General features: G+C 36.7%; 1 protein-coding gene and 1 pseudogene across 1 annotated transcript; both read left to right on the forward strand.

The window, feature by feature from the left end:
- Positions 1–3,061: 3,061 nt before the first annotated feature.
- On the forward strand, positions 3,062–4,619 carry LOC133978489 (nuclear factor 7, ovary-like). The gene has a single exon (XM_062416738.1). It carries the CDS (start codon positions 3,192–3,194, stop codon positions 4,617–4,619), a length of 1,428 nt encoding a protein of 475 aa, XP_062272722.1. The 5' UTR covers positions 3,062–3,191.
- A 2,595-nt stretch (positions 4,620–7,214) lies between these two features.
- Positions 7,215–8,643, forward strand: LOC133979709 (nuclear factor 7, ovary-like; annotated as a pseudogene).
- Positions 8,644–19,759: the final 11,116 nt, after the last annotated feature.

Raw genomic sequence — 19,759 nt, forward strand, 5'->3', positions numbered from 1 at the left:
TGTTCAGGAAGGTTTGTGTTATCAACATTTATATTTTACTTTTTTATCATTTTTTTCTTTTGTCTGAAGCAGATTTGATTTCATGTTGAGGGTCACTGAATTTTGTTGCTCAATGAAACAAATGATCCAAACTGGTTTTCAAGTACGAAACACATGTGAATCTTAATAATCTTTTTTCCCCTTATAAAGTCACTTTAAGGACTTCAATATCTATTTAGATCATATTATTTGAAGATAAAATCATCACTGTATTACTGAGACTGTATTATATCATCTGAGGTTGAAGTTTTATAAATATACAAATCAAATCTTTTTGTACTATAACTTTTAAACCTGGTTAGCAGCATCTTGTTTTTATTCAGAACACAATATAATATAGATATAATAAACACAGTAATGACTGTATGAAATAATACAGGTGGGGAACTTTTTAAACTTTCATTGTAACTAGAAATCAATCTTTTATGAGTTAATTCAGTTTTGTTCACTTTAAACTCAGAGTCTCAGTTGTTCAGTGTATCAAAAATCATGCTGGCTCTGATTGATTATTATTTGTTCTTTTGTTCTTCAACAGATCTGATTTGTTGTCACAGATGTTTATTGTCTTGTTTTTATGTAAAATCATGAACACCTAAACTTTTGTTCTCATCTGATTTGTTTTAAAGACGTTGAGCCGTTCAGGATTTAGTTATTTTCTCTTTAGAATAAATGTATTAAAGATGGTGACTCCTGCTTTTGATATTCTGCTGACTTTGTAATTAACTTCAACAGAATATTTACCGATTTTGTTTAATACTCTGATTGCTCTGATGTTTTCTTGGCTTTTATGAAAATAGATTTAGTGTGTAAGTTAGTTGCATCACCTCTTAAAATAAAGATGAATCTACGAGAAAATATGACTACAAAATGCTGAAACTGTATCACATCATCAGGCCACAAACTTTACAAATCAAAGCTGTTAATTATCCTGGTTATCAGCATCTTGTTTTTAGTCAAACAACATTGTATAGTAGTATATATACACTGTACTGAATGCTTTGATTGTTTCAGTTTTGTGACAGTTTCGGTCATCAGATTTAGATTTTTATATTCTTGAGTCTTTTGATGAGTTATTTCTGTTGTGAATGTGTTGTTTTATTCTTTGGAAACAAGTGTTTTAATATAGTTTTATTTTAATTCAGTGTTTAATTCTGACAGAGCTTCTGCAGACTGTGTGTGTCATTTTGGTGGTGTATACATGGATTGATAAACTGCAATGTTGAGATGATGATCAGCATCAAAGAAACAAATACCAGTACAATTGTGTTTAAAAACAGTTTTCTGAATCAATTTTATTTAATAAAATGTAAATCTGATGGATGCTGCTTAGTCATTTTGTGTCATTTAATCAGCAGCAGTTTTTATTCCTAAAGTTTGTCAGTCAGAAAAGGAGATACAGGTTGTTTCAGTTTATTTACATATATCTATCAAATAGTCATGTGACTTTATAAAAGGTAAAATCTTACAAAACTATTATACAACCAGTTTTTGCAAAATACACTCATTTTATTTTAACCCATTAAAAGGTTTAAATCTGAATTTTTAATTCTGAAAAACAACATTTTTCACTTAAACTCTTTCAACTTCAGTTTTCAGAGCACAGTCTCATCATGTTTGTGTCTACTCTTCAACATTTATGGACAGTCCTAACTTATTTAGTTAACATTTATTTTTGTAAAGTCACATGACAAATTAACAGACTATATAAAGAAACCTGAAACAACCTCATACCACCCTGATGGACAAAAGCCAAAACATGTGAGTAATAAAACGTGATGTATTAGAGAAGAGTTGTTCAGCCTGTTTATTTTAATGGAGTCGTGTTAATTCTCACACCGGTCTGCACCTCGCTGTGTGTGTCAAATACTGAAATAGTCAGAAAAGGAAGGAAAACTTTACTAAACAAATACACAGATGATAAAACTGAATGTATGTGTGTTTACTGTAACTGCTTCAAGACATGAACATAAACTCGAAAATAGGCTTTTCAGTTTAAAATAAATCATTTGCAACAGTTTCCTCCAGAAATAAATCTATTATCAGTTTGAGACTTTGTATTTCTTCATTAAAAGTGTTGATAAGGATTGTGATTTAAATGTTGTATGAAGATGATTTTTATGTTGCTTTCGTCATTTTAACTTGAAAGATTAAAGTGAATAAAAAGACTTGAGGTTGTGTATATTTTCATTCAGTCTGGTTCAGCAAGACTTTATTGTGTGCCATGAGGTCAAAGGTCACCCACTTTATAATCCTGCTGCTTCTTCATCACTTGATGTTCTGTTCAACAATATTCACTTTAAATTAAAGGACGAGGTTGGAGATATATTTGCCTCCTGCCAAACACTTTATGCCACAAATATTTCAGTTAAAATGTAAATCAGTGACATCATCATGACTGATAAAAGCAGCAGCACATATATGTTATATTTTATACTTTCTGCTCTCTGTATCACTAGTGTTGTTTGCACATATACTGTTGGGAAAAGGATGAAAATGAATCATTGTAAATAGTTCAGAATGTTACTTCCTTTTGTTTAAAAAACGCTCATTAAATAAATCTTAAATACTTTTTGTCAGATGGACTTAATATAAACATATAAACTGTCATTTGTTATTCCACTTTCATTCCTTTATTGCAGGGTAACATTTGAGCTGTGCAATAGATGACAGCAACAAGCTGTACAAGACAGAAAAGGTCAAATGAAGGCTATATAAACCAGTTTCACTCAGTACCTACATGCTCAGTGAAAGCTGAAGTGTTCACTGCTCACTGGAGGACTAAAGTTTCAGGTTTGTTGAATTTATATGAGCTGTAATGTGTAAATCTTTAGTGTGTGTTTAGCCTACAGATGACTGTCCAAGGAAACTTTACTGTAATGAATGAAGAATTAAAAATGTATCTCTGAAAGACGTCCTGACGGCACCATCTGCTGATGACAAAGCTACATCACATCATTTCCTGATGTTAATAATTTACTGTGACAATTAAATCTTAAAGTGAACTTTGACATTGTTGATCAGAGCTGAGCCGCCATTACAGGTTGTGAGATCTCTGCTGGAAAACACTCGTTTGAAGGATTTGAAGTGATCAAGTTAAGGAACAGTAACTTGGTGAGTCTGACTATTGAAAGATCATTTAGACAACAAAGAAAATGGCTGAGAAAGATGCTCTTGTTAAAAGTTTCCTGAACTGTCATGTGTGTTCAGAGACTTTCAGAGATCCTGTGTCTCTGAGCTGCAGCCACAGCTTCTGTTCAAGCTGTCTGCAAAAGTTCTGGGAACAGGCTAAAAACAAAAACTGTCCCATTTGTAAAAGAAAATCTTCAAAGGATGTTCCAGGAGTGAACTTCACACTGAAGGAACTAGCTGACTCATTTGCTGAAAGACAGAAAGCTGGATCATCTGAGACAGAAAAAGGAGAAAAGAAGGTGGAGGTGGTGTGCAGCAAACATCAAGAAGAGCCTAAATTGTTCTGTAAAGATGAACAGAGAGCTGTGTGTACCGTCTGTGATTTTCCTCACCAAATCGGTCACAAGGTGGTTCCTGTGAAACAAGCAGTCAGTGACCTGAAGGACCAGCTGAAATCTGACTTAAAGCCTCTGCAGGACAAGAAGAACAAATACAAACAAGTGGAGAAAACATACAATGAAATGATTCAACACTTCACGAAGCAGCTGTTGTCCACAGAGAGGCAGATCAGAGCAGAGTTCAACAAGCTCCACCAGTTCCTGAAAGAGGAAGAAGAGTCCAGACTGGCAGCTCTGAGGGAGGAAGAGCAGCAGAAGGGTAAGACTATGAGCAGAGAGATGAAGAAGATTCAGGAGCAGATCTCCTCTCTGTCAGACAGTATCTCTGCTGTTGAAGAAGACCTGCAGAAACACAACGTGTCATTCCTCAGCAGTTATAAACCCACTCAGACCAGAGCCAGAGCCCAGAGCTCACTGTCAGATCCACAGCTGGTCTCAGGAGCGCTGATAGATGAGGCCAAACACCTGGGCAACCTGTCCTTCAGAGTCTGGGAGAAGATGAAGGAGAAGGTCCACTTCAGTCCTGTCATTCTGGACCCAAACACTGCCAGTCCCTGGCTCTATCTGTCTGATGATCTGACCAGTGTGAGAGATGGAGACACAAATCAGCAGCTCCCTGATAATCCAGAGAGACACAGTGAGTATGCAGATGTTCTGGGCTCTGAGGGCTTCAGCTCAGGGAAACACAGCTGGGAGGTGAAGGTGGGAGACCATCCTAGCTGGACTCTGGGTTTGGCTAAAGAGTCATTTGACAGGAAAGTAGAAGCAGATTATTCACCAGAATTTGGAATCTGGTGTTTATGGCATGGTGATGGAGAATACACTAATTGTCTTGGTAAGACTGTCAGAGTGAAGAAGAGTCTCCAGAGGATCAGAGTCCAGCTGGACTATGACAGGGGGGAGGTGTCCTTCTACAATCCTGAAGACAAGAAAACCATCTACACTTACAAAAACACTTTCACTGAGAAACTTTTCCCTTATTTCAGTATTGGACCAGTTGATGATGCTAAAACCACTGATATCAAAATCTGTCAAACTGAGAGTACTCTGTGATGTTCAGGAAGGTTTGTGTTATCAACATTTTGATTTGACCTTTTTTATTATTTTTTCTTTCATCTGAAGCAGATTTGATTTCATGTTGAGGGTCACTGAATGTTGTTGCTCAATGAAACAAATTATCCAAACTGGTTTTCAAGTACAAAGCAGACACCTGTGAATCTTAATAATCTTTTTTTCCCCTTATAAAGTCACTTTAAAGACTTCAATATCTATTTAGATCACATTATTTGAAGATAAAGTCACCACTGTATCACTGAGACTGTGTTACATCATCTGAGGTTGAAGTTTTATAAAGGTACAGATCAAATCTTTTTTTACTATAACTTTTAAACCTGGTTAGCAGCATCTTGTTTTTATTCAGAACATAATATAATATATATAATAAACACTGTAATGACTGTATGAAATAATACAGGTGGGGAACTTTTTAAACTTTCATTGTAACTAGAAATCAATCTTTTATGAGTTAATTCAGATTTTTTCACTTTAAACTCAGAGTCTCAGTTGTTCAGTGTATCAAAAATCTTTCTGGCTCTGATTGATTATTATTTGTTGTTTTGTTCTTCAAACAGATCTGATTTGTTGTCACAGATATTGTTTATTTTCTTGTTTTTATGTAAAATCATAAACAACCTAAACTTTTGTTCTCATCTGAATTTTTTCAAAAGACGTTGAGCCGTTCAGGATTTATTTATATTCTCTTTACAATAAATGTATTAACGATGGTGACTCCTGCTTTTGATATTCTGCTGACTTTGTAATGAATTTCAACAGAATATTTACTGATGTTGTTAAATACTCTGATTGCTCTGATGCTTTCTTGGATTTAAAAAAAACAAACAGATTTAGTGTGTAAGTTAGTTGTGTCACCTCTTAAAATAAAGATGAGTCCACAAGAAAATATGACTACAAAATGCTGAAACTGTATCACATCATCAGGCCACAAACTTTACAAATCAAAGCTGTTAATTATCCTGGTTATCAGCATCTTGTTTTTAGTCAAACAACATTGTATAGTAATATATCCACTGTACTGAATGCTTTGATTGTTTCAGTTTTGTGACAGTTTCAGTCATCAGATTTAGATTTTTATATTCTTGAGTCTTTTGATGAGTTATTTCTGTTGTGAATGTGTTGTTTTATTCTTTGGAAACAAGTGTTTTAATATAGTTTTATTTTAATTCAGTGTTTAATTCTGACAGAGCTTCTGCAGACTGTGTGTGTCATTTTGGTGGTGTATACATGGATTGATAAACTGCAATGTTGAGATGATGATCAGCATAAAAGAAACAAACACCAGTACAATTATGTTTAAAAACTTTTTTCTGAATCAACTTTATTTAATGAAATATACATATCTGGGTCTTTTGATGAGTTATTTCTGTTGTAAATCCGTTGTTTAATTGGAATAAAAGAAACAAACATCATTACAATACAGTTTTGTTGTTGTTTTTTAGTTTAGAGTAAAATATTTGACTCTGAGGGACATGTTGGCGCCATCTGCTGGTGACAGAGTTACAGAGCAGCGTTCACCTCTATAAACAGGAACTGACAGCAGATTTTGACAATTCCATTATTAAAATCATATCCACATAAATTGACCTTTCTCTAATCAATTTTATAATTTATCTTATTTATTTTATTTCCCTCTTTTGGTAACCGTGGGTTACAAAAGGATAAAAAGTGACTTGACTGAAATTAATTTTAAAAAACGAGCTAACACCTAAAGACAGTCAGCATTAAAATTGTCCATCTACTAATAAATATAATCAAGAACAAACATCAAGGTGGACAATCAAAGAAAATAAAAAGACAATAAATAAAACAATGTTACATAAAATCAAGATAATAAGCAAAACACAGCAGCAGCCACATCTTAAAAGACAAGTAGAAGTAAAGATAAGGTTGTCAGGTCCTCTGGTACTCAATGAGAATATTTAGTTTATTTAACATCATAGAAGTGAGTAATGCTTAAAGGCTATAGGCTCAGGGACTGCTGATCACTCTCAAGTTGTCTAAAAAACAGAACAGATATTAAAACAATTAAGAAAGTAAAGAAATTAATCATTTTGAAACAAAATAAGCCACATGCTATGTTCATGTGATTAAGGCTACTTATGAGCTGCAGCTTAAACACACAAAGTTGATTTAAATATTTGACCAACCCTGAATGAAATCAAAATAAAAGAGGTGTACTCTGAGTCAGCCTGCAGCTCTACATTCAGGAACATTTCAATCTCTCACATTTGTTTTTCAGCTGTGTATCTTATGTTAATGATCTTTCAACCACTGCATGACGGGACAGACTACATGTTCCTTCTAGTTGAGAAAGAAAAAAGTTGTAGAGCCGGTTTAGTGAAATGTTCACTCCTCCCTGAAGCAGTTAAGCATCATCTTCTCCTTATTTCATGTTTATAAGTGAGTACAAATGAAAGTAGATTTTGACATTGTTGATCAGAGCTGAGACGTCATTACAGGTTGTGAGATCTCTGCTGGAAAACACTAATTTGAAGGATTTGAAGTGATCAAGTGAAGGGACAATAACTTGGTGAGTCTGACTATTGAGAGATTATTTAGACAACAGAGCAAATGGCTGAGAATGATGCTCTTTTTGAACGTTACCTGAGCTGCCATGTGTGTTCAGAGACTTTGAGAGATCCTGTGTCTCTGAGCTGCGGCCACAGTTTCTGTTCAAGATGTCTGCAAAAATTCTGGGAACAAGCTAAAAACAAAAACTGTCCCATTTGTGTAAGGAAATCTTCAAAGGATTATCTACCTGTGAACTTAACACTGAAGGAACTAGCTGACTCCTTTGCTGGGAGACAGAAAGCTGGATCATCTGAGACAGAAAAAGGAGAAAAAGAAGGTGGAGGTGGTGTGTAGCAAACATCAAGAAGAGCCTAAATTGTTCTGTAAAGATGAACAGAGAGCTGTGTGTCCTGTCTGCGAGTTTTCTCTCCATCACGGTCACAAGGTGGTTCCTGTAGAACAAGCAGTCAGTGACCTGAAGGACCGGCTGAAATCTGACTTAAAGCCTCTACAGGACAAGAGGGAAAAATATGAAGAAGTGGAGAAAACATACAATGAAATGATTGAACACTCCAAGAAGCAGCTGTTGTCCACAGAGAAGCAGATCAGAGCAGAGTTCAACAAGCTCCAACAGTTCCTGAAAGAGGAAGAGGAGTCCAGACTGGCAGCTCTGAGGGAGGAAGAGGAGCAGAAGGGGAAGACTATGAGCAGAGAGATGAAGAGGATTCAGGAGCAGAGCTCCTCTCTGTCAGACAGTATCTCTGCTGTTGAAGAAGACCTGCAGAAACACAACGTGTCATTCCTCAGCAGTTATAAACACACTCAGACCAGAGCCAGAGCCCAGAGCTCACTGTCAGATCCACAGCTGGTCTCAGGAACGCTGATAGATGAGGTCAAACACCTGGGCAACCTGTCCTTCAGAGTCTGGGAGAAGATGAAGGAGACGGTCCACTTCAATCCTGTCATTCTGGACCCAAACACTGCCAGTGGATGGCTCTATCTGTCTGATGATCTGACCAGTGTGAGACAAGGAGACACAAAGCAGCAGCTCCCAGATAATCCAGAGAGAAACACTTATTATGCTTCTGTTCTGGGCTCTGAGGGCTTCAGCTCAGGGAAACACAGCTGGGAGGTGGAGGTGGGAGACCATCCTGTCTGGGATGTGGGTTTGGCTAAAGAGTCAGTTGACAGGAAGGGAAAGATAACTGCTTCACCAGATTATGGAATCTGGTGTTTACTGTATGGTAATGGAAAGTACACTAATGGTCTTGATAAGGCTGTCACAGAGAAGAAGAGTCTCCAGAGGATCAGAGTCCAGCTGGACTATGACAGGGGGAAGGTGTCCTTCTACGACCCTGAAGACGAGACTCACATCTACACTTACAGAAACACTTTCACTGAGAAACTCTTCCCTTTTTTCTGTATTGGACCAGTTGATGATGCTAAAACCACTGATATCAAAATCTGTCAAACTGAGATTTCTCTGTGATGTTCAGGAAGGTTTGTGTTATCAACATTTTGGTGTTATCTTTTTTATTATTTTTTCTTCTGTTTGAAGCAGATTTGATTTCATGTTGAGGGTCACTGAATTGTGTTGCTCAATGAAACAAATATCCAAACTGGTTTTAATGTACAAAGCAGACACAATATCTTTTTAGATCACATTATCAAGATAAATAAAGTTTGATCCAGAAAAGAAAATCATCACTGTATCACTAAGACTGTGTTATATCATCTGAGGTTAAACTTTTATTAAGGTACAAATCAAACCTGTTTTTATTATAACTTTTTAATATGGTTAGTAGCATTTTGTTTTAATTCAGAACACAATATAATATAGATATAATAAACACTGTAATGACTGTATGAAATAATACAGGTGGGGAACTTTTTAAACCTTCATTGTAATTAGAAATCAATCTTTTGATGAGTTAATTCACTTTTGTTACACTTTAAACTCAGAATCTTAGTTGTTCAGTGTATCAAAAATCATTCTGGCTCTGATTGATTATTATTTTCTTTTGGTTTTTGCATGGATACACACTGCAGCCCACTACATGCATCAACTGCAACGTGTAGATTACCACAACAATTAATTACAATACTGAAATATGAAGTCAAAAATGATGACCATGCACACCGCAGAGAGAGGGAGAGATTCACTGGACACAACTTGAACCAACATTTACACACACAAGAGCCCACAATTAGGCCATATGAAGTACATTGCGACAAGATATATTTTATTTTTGCCAAATATGACAGACAGACAGACAGAGAGAGAGAGAGAGAGAGAGAGAGAGAGAGAGAGAGAGAGAGAGAGAGAGAGAGAGAGAGAGAGAGAGAGAGAGAGAGAGAGAGAGACATTTTTCACTGTATCAGTGGATCAAGAGTTCACACAGCGGGCAACTACATGCTATAAGGCAGTACAATGTAGATTTACAACAACAATGGATTATTTATTGATATATGATATAAAAAGTTTGAAAGAGAAAACGAAAAAGACAAAGAGGGAGAGGTTTCACTGAACATAATTTGGCCAAACATTTACACACAGCCCATAATCAGGCACAATTAGACTATACCAAGCTGCAACAAGTAATATTTTATTTTGCTAATTAAAATATGAAAGTAAGAGAGCGCATACCAAGGGGATAAAACTTATCAGATTAAGATATAAAAACCGAGATATTATAAAATGCCAAAACTTGTAGGGAAAATGGGTTTTATTCTGCTAAGCAGTCATTTAAACTCACTTTGCAACACTGGAGAGACGTCGTTTGTCGTGCATTATGCCTGCCGTGAATGAACTGATCTAATTACTTTTCAGTTGAGTTTAACAATAAGGAGATATGTGTGTAACCGAGCTTTATAGACACCCATACTTACATAGGTTATAAAAATAGAAACGAGGAGGCTGCTGCTTGAACAGGACGGCCACACATTTATTACTCTTCACTTTTCTGATCACATGTCAATTGCTGCACTTCCACATACACTCACTTCAGTTTATTTCTCATACATTTGAAGGAGTAGGACGGAAGAAGGAGTAGGTGGATGTGAATTTTTGTTTGTTTAAATATAAAAAGGCATGACAGCGCATACCACAGCACAATAGCCCAATAAAAAAAAAAAAAGCCATCCTTACCTTTATGCAGGTGAGGTCGGGTAGCTAAGCTAGCATCCTCCATATCAGCAAAGCTAATGTTAGCTGTAACTTTAGCGGATAAATATGGGTCCAGGTGTGTGTGGTGGTCGTACTTCAGCTGCATCTGGGCAGGTAACAGAACTGAGGCCTGTACTACGAAGCAAGATTTGGGGTTAGCGAGGTAACTTCAGGTTCAACTCTGGGTTTGCAGTAGTACGACGGTGGTTCATTTCTTACCGAGGTAAATCACCATGGTAACTGATGCTGAACGGCTAACCTGCTCCGGAGCAGTTAAATTCCAGAATAAGTAAACTGTCAAAATCTTGTCCTCTGACCAATCACAAGTCATCATTCCTACAGGATCCCGACATGGACAAAAGTCCTGAGTTTACAATAAAGCAACAAGTAAAAAGAAAGAAGATAAATATAGGCTAGCTACATTTTTATAGGTCATTAGATACATCGAGGCTTTTTATTTCCACTCCGGTTTTAAAGCAGAGCCTCTAACAAACAGAGATCATTATTATTGTAGATTTTAGCTGCTTTTTAATTGTGCAAAGATTGTGGATGATTATAGACTCCGATTAATCACTGCAGCTCAGAATAACATGAAAAAACTGTGTGATGATCACTGGAAATAATGAAAGATCCTGTTTTATAAAAAAAAAAAAAAAATCAGCACACTATTAATTTTCTTCAGTGATTATAAATGTAACATTTGGATCAGATAGACCAGATCGGTCCATAAACAAAAAATGAATGATTCAATTAATGTTTGATGATAATGTTTTAGTTACGCCCACAGATGTGTGATTTTACTTCTCTGATTGAATCTTTATTAACTCATCATCTCTTCATCAATATGTGATTCACAAAGTTCATTATCGTTGATTTTTGGAGGTACATCACCTACACTTTGTGAGCAGGTCTTCTTGACTCAGGAGTCAACTGGACAACCTCTAACTCCTGGCAAACTTAGTGGCTGTTTGTGAAATACTCTTAACCCCAAAACCTGGGAGACATTAAAGTTAGGACTGACATACTGAGTTAGTTTTGTGAATACAGCCCCTGATGAATGTGGGGATGTCATCATTTAACATTTGGTCTACCCCAACTCCTGAAAAATATCTTGGCTTTTTAGATTTGTGACTTTTTTTTTATCATTCACTATTTAAAACAGCATTGGAACTGATCATTTTTACCAGTGTTTTATTTCCCAAAAACCCAGCAGTCAGAGCTGTCTGTGATTTAAACCCAAGAGGGAGCTACCTGTTCATGACATGAAAATATCTTAATACTTGTATAGCTCTTAATTTTCTTGTTTGACTATATTAACTCCAGTGGTGGAAAACAAATGTCAGTTAAAAGGTTCTGCAGGTTCATGGTCTACCCACACAGGTGGCTTTATTTCGGCCAATGAAACCTTTTTCTCAGAGCATCTAATGAGCAGTAGCTGAAAACACCTGAGTATGTGTGAAGAACATTTACACACAAGAAATTAGATCAAAAAGATTTTAAAAAGTCTTAATCCAAAATGTTACATTAACACAAGCACAATTACACCTTCACCAACAGAGTTTCTCTTATTTTTTGAGCTTATTAATGAGTTTTAGAGTCTCATAATTGTCTAAAAGTTGTTGTAAAGGTTTTTGTTTTCTGCAAAGACTTAAATTCTCAGGAAAATACTGAAAACAATCATTAGAAAATATCAACCACTGGCAACATAAAAATAGGTGTATTCTGCCTACTCTGCCAACTGGGTTTTCTTCTATGAGTTTCTGTGAGTTTTCTTTAGACAGTGAAGTTTATTGCGGTCTGATCTGGTCAAATCCATCCTTTGGAGACCCTGGCTGCTTGTAAAACATTTCCTAACAACCTATCCTTAAGTTGTTGAGATATTTCAATCTGGACCAAAATAGTTGACATTCTGCTAGCACGGCTAAGAACATACTGAAGAGAAATTGGCGTATTTACAAATCTGAGACGCAGGTGAAAAAAATAAGTACATTTACTCAAGTACTGTACTACTTAACAGCTCCACCAAACAGTGATTTTTCCTTCTAAACTTCTCTCACAGTTTCACCTCAAGTTGGAAAATTAAAGATCAGTTATAGAACTGATACCGAAATTAAAAAGTTAAACTAAGGGGATGCTTAAATGTGGTTTTAAAAATATGATAAATTAGACATCATACATAAATATTCATAATGAATATGTCATATTTTGGAGGAGGGCTGCTGCATTTAGGGCAAATATTTGTAAATCATTTGCACAATTTGTCCAAACTGAATGAAAGAATAAAGAAACACATCAGGTTGATTTATCTCTTTGCTTTAGAGAATATTACTAATTTTCCAATAATATATGTGTTACCTGATGTTACAGTACCAAACTAGCAATTAAGGCTAACACAAACTAGCCTACTGGCACCTTCGACTGTCGTAGTCAGTCATGTGACCCCTGCACCTTGCTCGCCAATAAAAAGAGGTCAAAGTTAACATCTGGATTATTGCTTGATTATTTTGTGTAACAGTGACGTCAACCTGCAAAGCCAGTAAAAAAATCATGCACACACACATATTAATTCATAAATATTTTATATACAAAATATTGTTACAATTATATTCAACGTATGTCACATTAGAATAATGATAGGTACTTTACATACATTTGATCAATCTTCATATTTCACATTACATACATGAAAAAGATCACAATTCTAGTTTACTTTGTATACAATAAATACATGCTCTGGTCATAGGCTTTAATTTTCTTTTCTTTTCTTTTTTTTTTTTTTTTTACAAACTTACAGTTAGTTTTAAACAGTGCAAGAGTTCAGTCGTCACTACAGCGGCAACCATTGTAAAAGATCCCACTTCATGCACTTTAAACCCCTACTGTAGACGAATCTTCATTCAGGGTAATACAGCAGAAACAAAGACAAAACTCTTAGCTAGGCTCTACCAAATAGCAGTAGCTAGTTTTGGCAAAATGTGCATTAAAAAGTGTGACGTCTAACAATGGCTACGACTGTCTGCAAGCAACCCCAAAATACGTCAGGAGGGCTGGTTGAACATGACTCGCTGAACACTTGCGTTCCTTGGCACGTGGTAAACAGACAAGAGTGTGGATCAAACCCAGGTACACTTCAATCAACTGCGCAAAAAAAAAGCCTGTATGTTTTAGTTTCACCAGGCAAAGTCCGCGCCCTAATGTAAAAGACCGATCGGACATTCAGAAAGGTATGACTGGTGTGTGACTGTGCATGCATGGCAAGACTGTAGCGTCAAATCACTCAAAGTTTTTTGTTCTTAGAGGTCCTTATTTGGCCCTCGTAAATGTTTTCATACTGTTTAACGTTTAGAAACAGGTTAACGACTTTTTGGCTGTTTCCATCCAGAGCAGATCTTCAGGTGAACAGTCTTTAACAGTCACAGTTGAACACTTGGCGAAAAGGCAGGAGAGCTCAATTTAAAACCTCTGACATTGTGTTACTTCTCAGCTGCACTTTGTTCAACAGGCTACAGTCAAGTGGTCTCGTATTTTCTACAACTATACCCATAAATCTTTGCCTCTGAAAAAGTTCAGTGCCTGTTTTACCTTTCAAGTCAATACTACACACCCAAACAAGACCTTCATGTTTTTTAGTCTCTCCAAATCCAGCTGGGTATGGTGAGCTAGCTACGTTAGCTCGCAGTTTTTTTTTTAAGGCTATGTAAATTATGACTGTACATTTAAATTCAAAATCATATCCAAGTGTTTCATCATCAGGACTTCATTTCCAAGGTTTTACTCCCTAAAAATATAATACCAGAAGTTTGTCCTTAAAGGGCGACAAGCATTGCTGGCTTACTGACGTGCGTCATCGTGTCTGGATGTGTAAACTCTCCAGAAAAGCGTTAGCTTCCCTGGTTTGGCGCATCCAGACTACTGTATCTTGACTACTTCTGGTATCTGTATACTGTCTGGTGTGTGCTACAGATGTTTGTTGGTGTGCATCAGACGATGTGAAGCTACGTGACGCAGTAGTCAATGTAAATGGACTGCATTTGTATATCGACTCTCTAGTCTTCTGACCTCCTTAAAGCACTTTTTACTCTACAAGCCACATTCACACACTAATGGCAGGAGTCGCCATGAAAGGTGCCTGCTCATCAGGAGGATCTAATCATTCACACACCGATGGCAGAGCCTTCGGGAGCAATGTGGGTTTCAGTATCTTGCCCAAGGACACTTCAGCATGTGGACTGGAGGAGCCTGGAAAAGAACCACCAATCTTCAGATTAGTGGACGACCCGCTCTACATCCTGAGCCACAACCGTCCCCAATATGTGTTGCACTTCATTCTTTCATTGTGTTAAATAAAAGACTTGATTTACCTATCATCTTTAAAAGACCAAATTGTCTTTTTCTTTTTTCTGTCACTCAAGTTGGTGAGTTGTTGTTGGTTTATAAACTCCCACATTGGTTAATGACTGGTATGTGATGCCACTTTTTGGGAAACAGTGTTGGATTTCAAAGTCAACTGTGATCTCATTGTCACAAGTTGATCTTACTTAATCCAGCTCACTGTTGTAGTTACTGATGATCATTAAACTGTCTTTTCATGGCGGTCAGATCTTTCTCTCAGAAGACCTAACCTCATGGGATTGGTGAGGAGAGGAGGTTTCATTTGCTACAAACGGCCAACATAGGTATGCAGTAAATCAAGAAGAAGATAAGAAGTTCAAGTTTCTCTCCAATTAATCAAAATACTATACGGGTGATGAAAACCTCAATAATCAAGTTTTTATCCGAATTTCCATAATCATCAGAAAATGCATATTAGTGCATGTTTCCATACACAGCTACTGAAGTCATTAAACCATTGCAGAAGAAGAGGGCACCACAAGATGACATAATAAAAAAAGAGTGCAAAGCAATGGAGAACCATGTAGAACATTGATGGAAATATGACATTTCTGAATGTTTCATGTGTTAATATGTTTTCGTCTTTTCAATGGACAAGAAGCTTGAAGTTAGTCATGATTTATAGAGTCTGTTTCCATTGAACTTTGTCGTATTTTGATGTTTGATGTTGGTGTGATTACGGTCAAACTGTGCGTTCTTCTGCTTTGTCTTTTCAATAGAGATTCTCATTACTTTTTTAATTAAATAAGAGTTGGATCTCTTTCATATTTAATATAATCGGTCAGAAGCTTTGATGGTCTGTGTTTAACTGGAACTGAAGATGACTGCTCGTAAACAACAGACATGTAGCCCTGACTTTAAACTCTGACCCTGGTCCATGTCAGTCTTTGATCCTGAGTCCGCACCACTGCTCATCTTCCCTCCTCCACAGGACGAGTGTCAGATTTCAGCTTCACAAACTCCTTGGCGACCTCGTCGGCAGGTCGCTGGGACAGGATACGCATCACTGTCATGCCCGTCTCATCTGTCTGAATGCGTGGCCCGAGCGGACACCAGCACACGCAGCTCTTCCGGTCGGCGATGTCGCGGAGCTGAACCACGGTAACGCCGACCACCCGGTCTGCCCGACCGAAGCAGTAATCCTTCACCGCCACCTGGAGCTCGTAGCAGTCCGGGGACTCCTTACCCAGGACGCTGCAGAGGAGAGGAGAACGTTAAAAATCAACCACAAGTTTACAACATCGCTCAGCTGCAGGTGTTAAAGCACAGTCAGAGGTTCAAACTCACAACTGGAAAGCCTCGTTGAACTTGGCCGTCCAGCTGTTGTTCTTGGATTTGGTGGTGAACTTGCGCTTCTTGTCGGCCAGGAAGGGACCGACCATGGAGACCTCGACGAAAGGCCGGAACATCCCTGATGTCTGCCACTTCATGTCGTTCACAGCGATAACTGAACGGAGACATTGTGAGAAAAGAGAAAGAGAGACAAGAGCACATGATGACAACGATGATGATGATACTGTTGGATGTATAATTGTGTGTTTCATGGCTGCAGCGCTCTCATTCAATACTGGACAAGTTTAAAAATGGTAAAAATCTCTTTTATTACTTTTTAATATATTTTAACCTAGTTTTTTTACTCCAACTTTTAATCAATAAACCCTTTCTCTCTAATTTAACTTATTTAATTATTTTATTTATCTAATTATTTATTTTTTACTTATTTAATTAAAATGTTGTTATTTTCCCTTGCATGCATTGGTCTCAATTTTTTGTCTTTTAATTTCTTCTTTGTTTTATTCCTTTTCTTTATGCTGTCACTTGTTTCTGTCTTATTATCAGCTTGTCAATTGACCGTGAAGCACTTTGAACTACACTAGTATGCATGAAACGTGCTATGTAAAAAAAATTGATTGATTGATTGATTGATTGATAGGGTTAGGGTTAGATTGATTAGTCACCAGGACACAAAAAGATGAAAAATTTTCTTCTAAATTAGTCTTTTGAAAAAACCTTGTTGTTAGTTGCCAATAAGAGTTACTTTAAAAGTTTGTTGGGCTTCAGAGTTTCTCATTGATTTTGGAAAATGTAGCCTGAGAAGAGATTTTCTTCTGAAATGTGTTTTGTTGTTGCTATTACTTATAAGACTCAAGCTTCAGAAGAATTTAATGGACCAACAATGAAGAGAATATTTAAAAATGTCTCTTTTGCCTTCTCATATGGTGATGGGAAAGGGTCATTGATTATCTGTGCTTTGGAAAGTAATATGAAGTATATGCAACTTGTTCTTGCAAAAGCAGCAGTATGGTCCTTTTAAGGGGTTAGTTCCAGGTTTGGTGCTCAATTTAAGAATTTAATTAAAGAAAGAATTTTAAGTTAAAACATCAGGATTTAATGGTACATGTTTCTGTGTGTCTCACCTCTGACGTTGACTTTGCGTTCCTTCCCGAGCATCATGTCGATCTGCAGCATAGCCTCTCCGATGGGCTTCTCTATCCCCGAACCTGCAGAACAAACCAACACATCATCATAAATTAACATAATTAACGATGATATCTTTTAAACTTTATTCTCATGTTTTTGTTTTATTCTTATCTTGATCTTACTGCTGCTGCACCAACCTATTTTTCTTATCTTATTACATTTCAGCTTCGGGGAAACTTAAAAAAAAATTATTTTGTTGATGCAGTTGATGATAGTTTTAATAACAGTAAAGATTTCAGTCATATCTTTAACTTTTATAGTTAGTTTATGAAAAGTTTTTCCAATTTAAAGTGGGAATAACCCCTACAAACAAAGCTTTACTGCACCTGAGTGAAAGAAATTGCTAAAATGTGAAAGTTCTTGAGCAGACTTACCCCGATCAGGGCGAATCTTCTCATTGCCAGTGATTCTGATTCCCATCCCATCATGCACTGAAAGGACAGAAGACAAGAGATAGATATAGTGATCTGGACCCACTGTTTGATTAGTGACAACTCTGAAAAGCCTGTATACTGCCTATATATGGGTCAATGACGTTTAAATTGTGAAAATAAACGTATGAATAACTTGCACACATTCTTTTTTTGTGGACCCAGCATGAAAATATTAGAGGATTATGGCAAAAATGTCTAAGTGGTGTAACCATAAAAACTTTGTACCAAATAATTCAACTTGCTTAAAAACAGTAAATTCTCAATAAAACACCATATCAACTAGTTTGGCATGATCTTACATTATAACTTTTATATTAAATAAAGGTAATGGAATACATTGTTCTAAATATTACATTTAATCTGGTAACCATGGAGATCAGGAAATATTTACATTGTTTTAAATGAAGTAATTATTAGTATAAATCCACTTAAATACACTGTAGGTGGATAAAATATTTAATATTTATCATTCTTTTGTGGTTACACCATTTGACATTTTCAGGAGCATTCAGTCTTACCTTTGTTAAAAAATGATGCAAATGTCATTTCAAATGATATAAAACCAACAAAAATACAAAATGTACATTTTAACAAACCTGATGCTGCTTTTAAAACTATTTTTAAAGATATTTTTGAATTGCTCATCTTGCCAACCCTTATTTGTCACTGACCCATACATGCATGGTGTGTGTGTGTGATCACCTTGTGAGTGCTGCGTGGTGACGAAGGTCTTGATGAGAGCGTCGGTGCTCTGCGAGTAGAGAGAGAGCGCGTAACGCAGTGAAGCCAGTTCAGGACTTTTCTCCACAAACGCCTTCTTCAGCCCATTTCCTCCTGCGTGGAAGTATTGCTGAAGGAGAAGAAGGCAGCAGAGTGAACATGAGAAAAAAAAATCATTTTATTCTAACCGTATAAAATGTTGTACTCAGTGTGAGATGTGCACACAACAAGGAGAGAGGTTTTTCTTTTTCTTGTTATTAAAAGATTGAATATAACACATTTTCTTCAGTAAATCCAGAGTGTATTTCCTTGAAAAAAACAAATACATCATTGATTTCTTCTTATAAAGCAGTGTGCCAAATCTTCATCTGCACTTTATTTTTCTTACTTTTATTTTATTCTTCTTGTTGCTGTCGTCCTTGCCTTTAAACTACATCATTTATTTCAGTCTGAATTGTGTGTATGGCACTGGCACTTTTATTGTCTTCAGTTGTATTTTGTTGTTGTTTATTGTGTTTTCATGGTTCTGAGTTTTCATAATTTCCTCTAGTGGGACATTTAAGATCTGAACCGAAGTGAAATGCCAAATATATTTACAACCAAAATATTCACCCAGTGTCAAAAAAGAACTAAAAACATAAACACAGCCCCTCCTCATCACTATACCTTTTTAAAAAAAATAGTTTATACATATTTTTGAACTCATTTCTATATATACTTTGTTTTAACTCCATATCCAGACCACAAATTCACCCCAAGGATAGAGACAGACACCATTTTTTCTTTTAGGTTAAACTCTCCTCTTAAATCATAGCATCCCGTCACATTATCCAATCTAGATGCCACTGACATTTCACCATGTTGTTTGTGTGTGTTTGTGTTTGTGTTTGTGTGTGTGTGTGTGTGTGTGTGTGTGTGTGTGTGTGTGTGTGTGTGTGTGTGTGTGTGTGTGCAGGCCTCCTCCACCTACCTTGATCGACTCCAGCGCTGCATCAACGATCACACACTGTTTGGGTGTCAATGTTTTGGTTTCACCTCCTCCCTGTAGAGTCAACAGACATCATTGAGTGAAATCAGACAGTTTCCTCAAGAGAGCAACTCAGCAGTGACTTAAGAGAGAGAGGGGGGGGGGGGCAGAGTGATGGAAATGTACTTTCCCCATCCAAATTTCACCCAGCCTGTCTAGTCTTCAAACTGTCACCTTTATATAACCTCCTGGGTGCCACCAATGACTATAAAAGATGATTGATTAAAGATGTGCAAATGTGTCAAGATTACAGCTGCTACTGTAAAAGGTAAAACCCTAAATTATCTTTCCAGATGCGATCCAACTTTTTTCTTTGTCCTTGGTGTGTTACCTTGAGATTAGAGAGTCCTTTAGCCGCTGTGAGGAGCTGGGCTCCCTGCAGAGA

This window comes from Scomber scombrus, chromosome 4 (genome assembly GCF_963691925.1).
Source record: "Scomber scombrus chromosome 4, fScoSco1.1, whole genome shotgun sequence".
Taxonomy (NCBI): domain Eukaryota; kingdom Metazoa; phylum Chordata; class Actinopteri; order Scombriformes; family Scombridae; genus Scomber; species Scomber scombrus.

Bases quoted from the DNA above. Each gene is read 5' to 3' on its own strand.
- LOC133978489 (XM_062416738.1), top strand. From the start codon at position 3,192: ATGGCTGAGAAAGATGCTCTTGTTAAAAGTTTCCTGAACTGTCATGTG.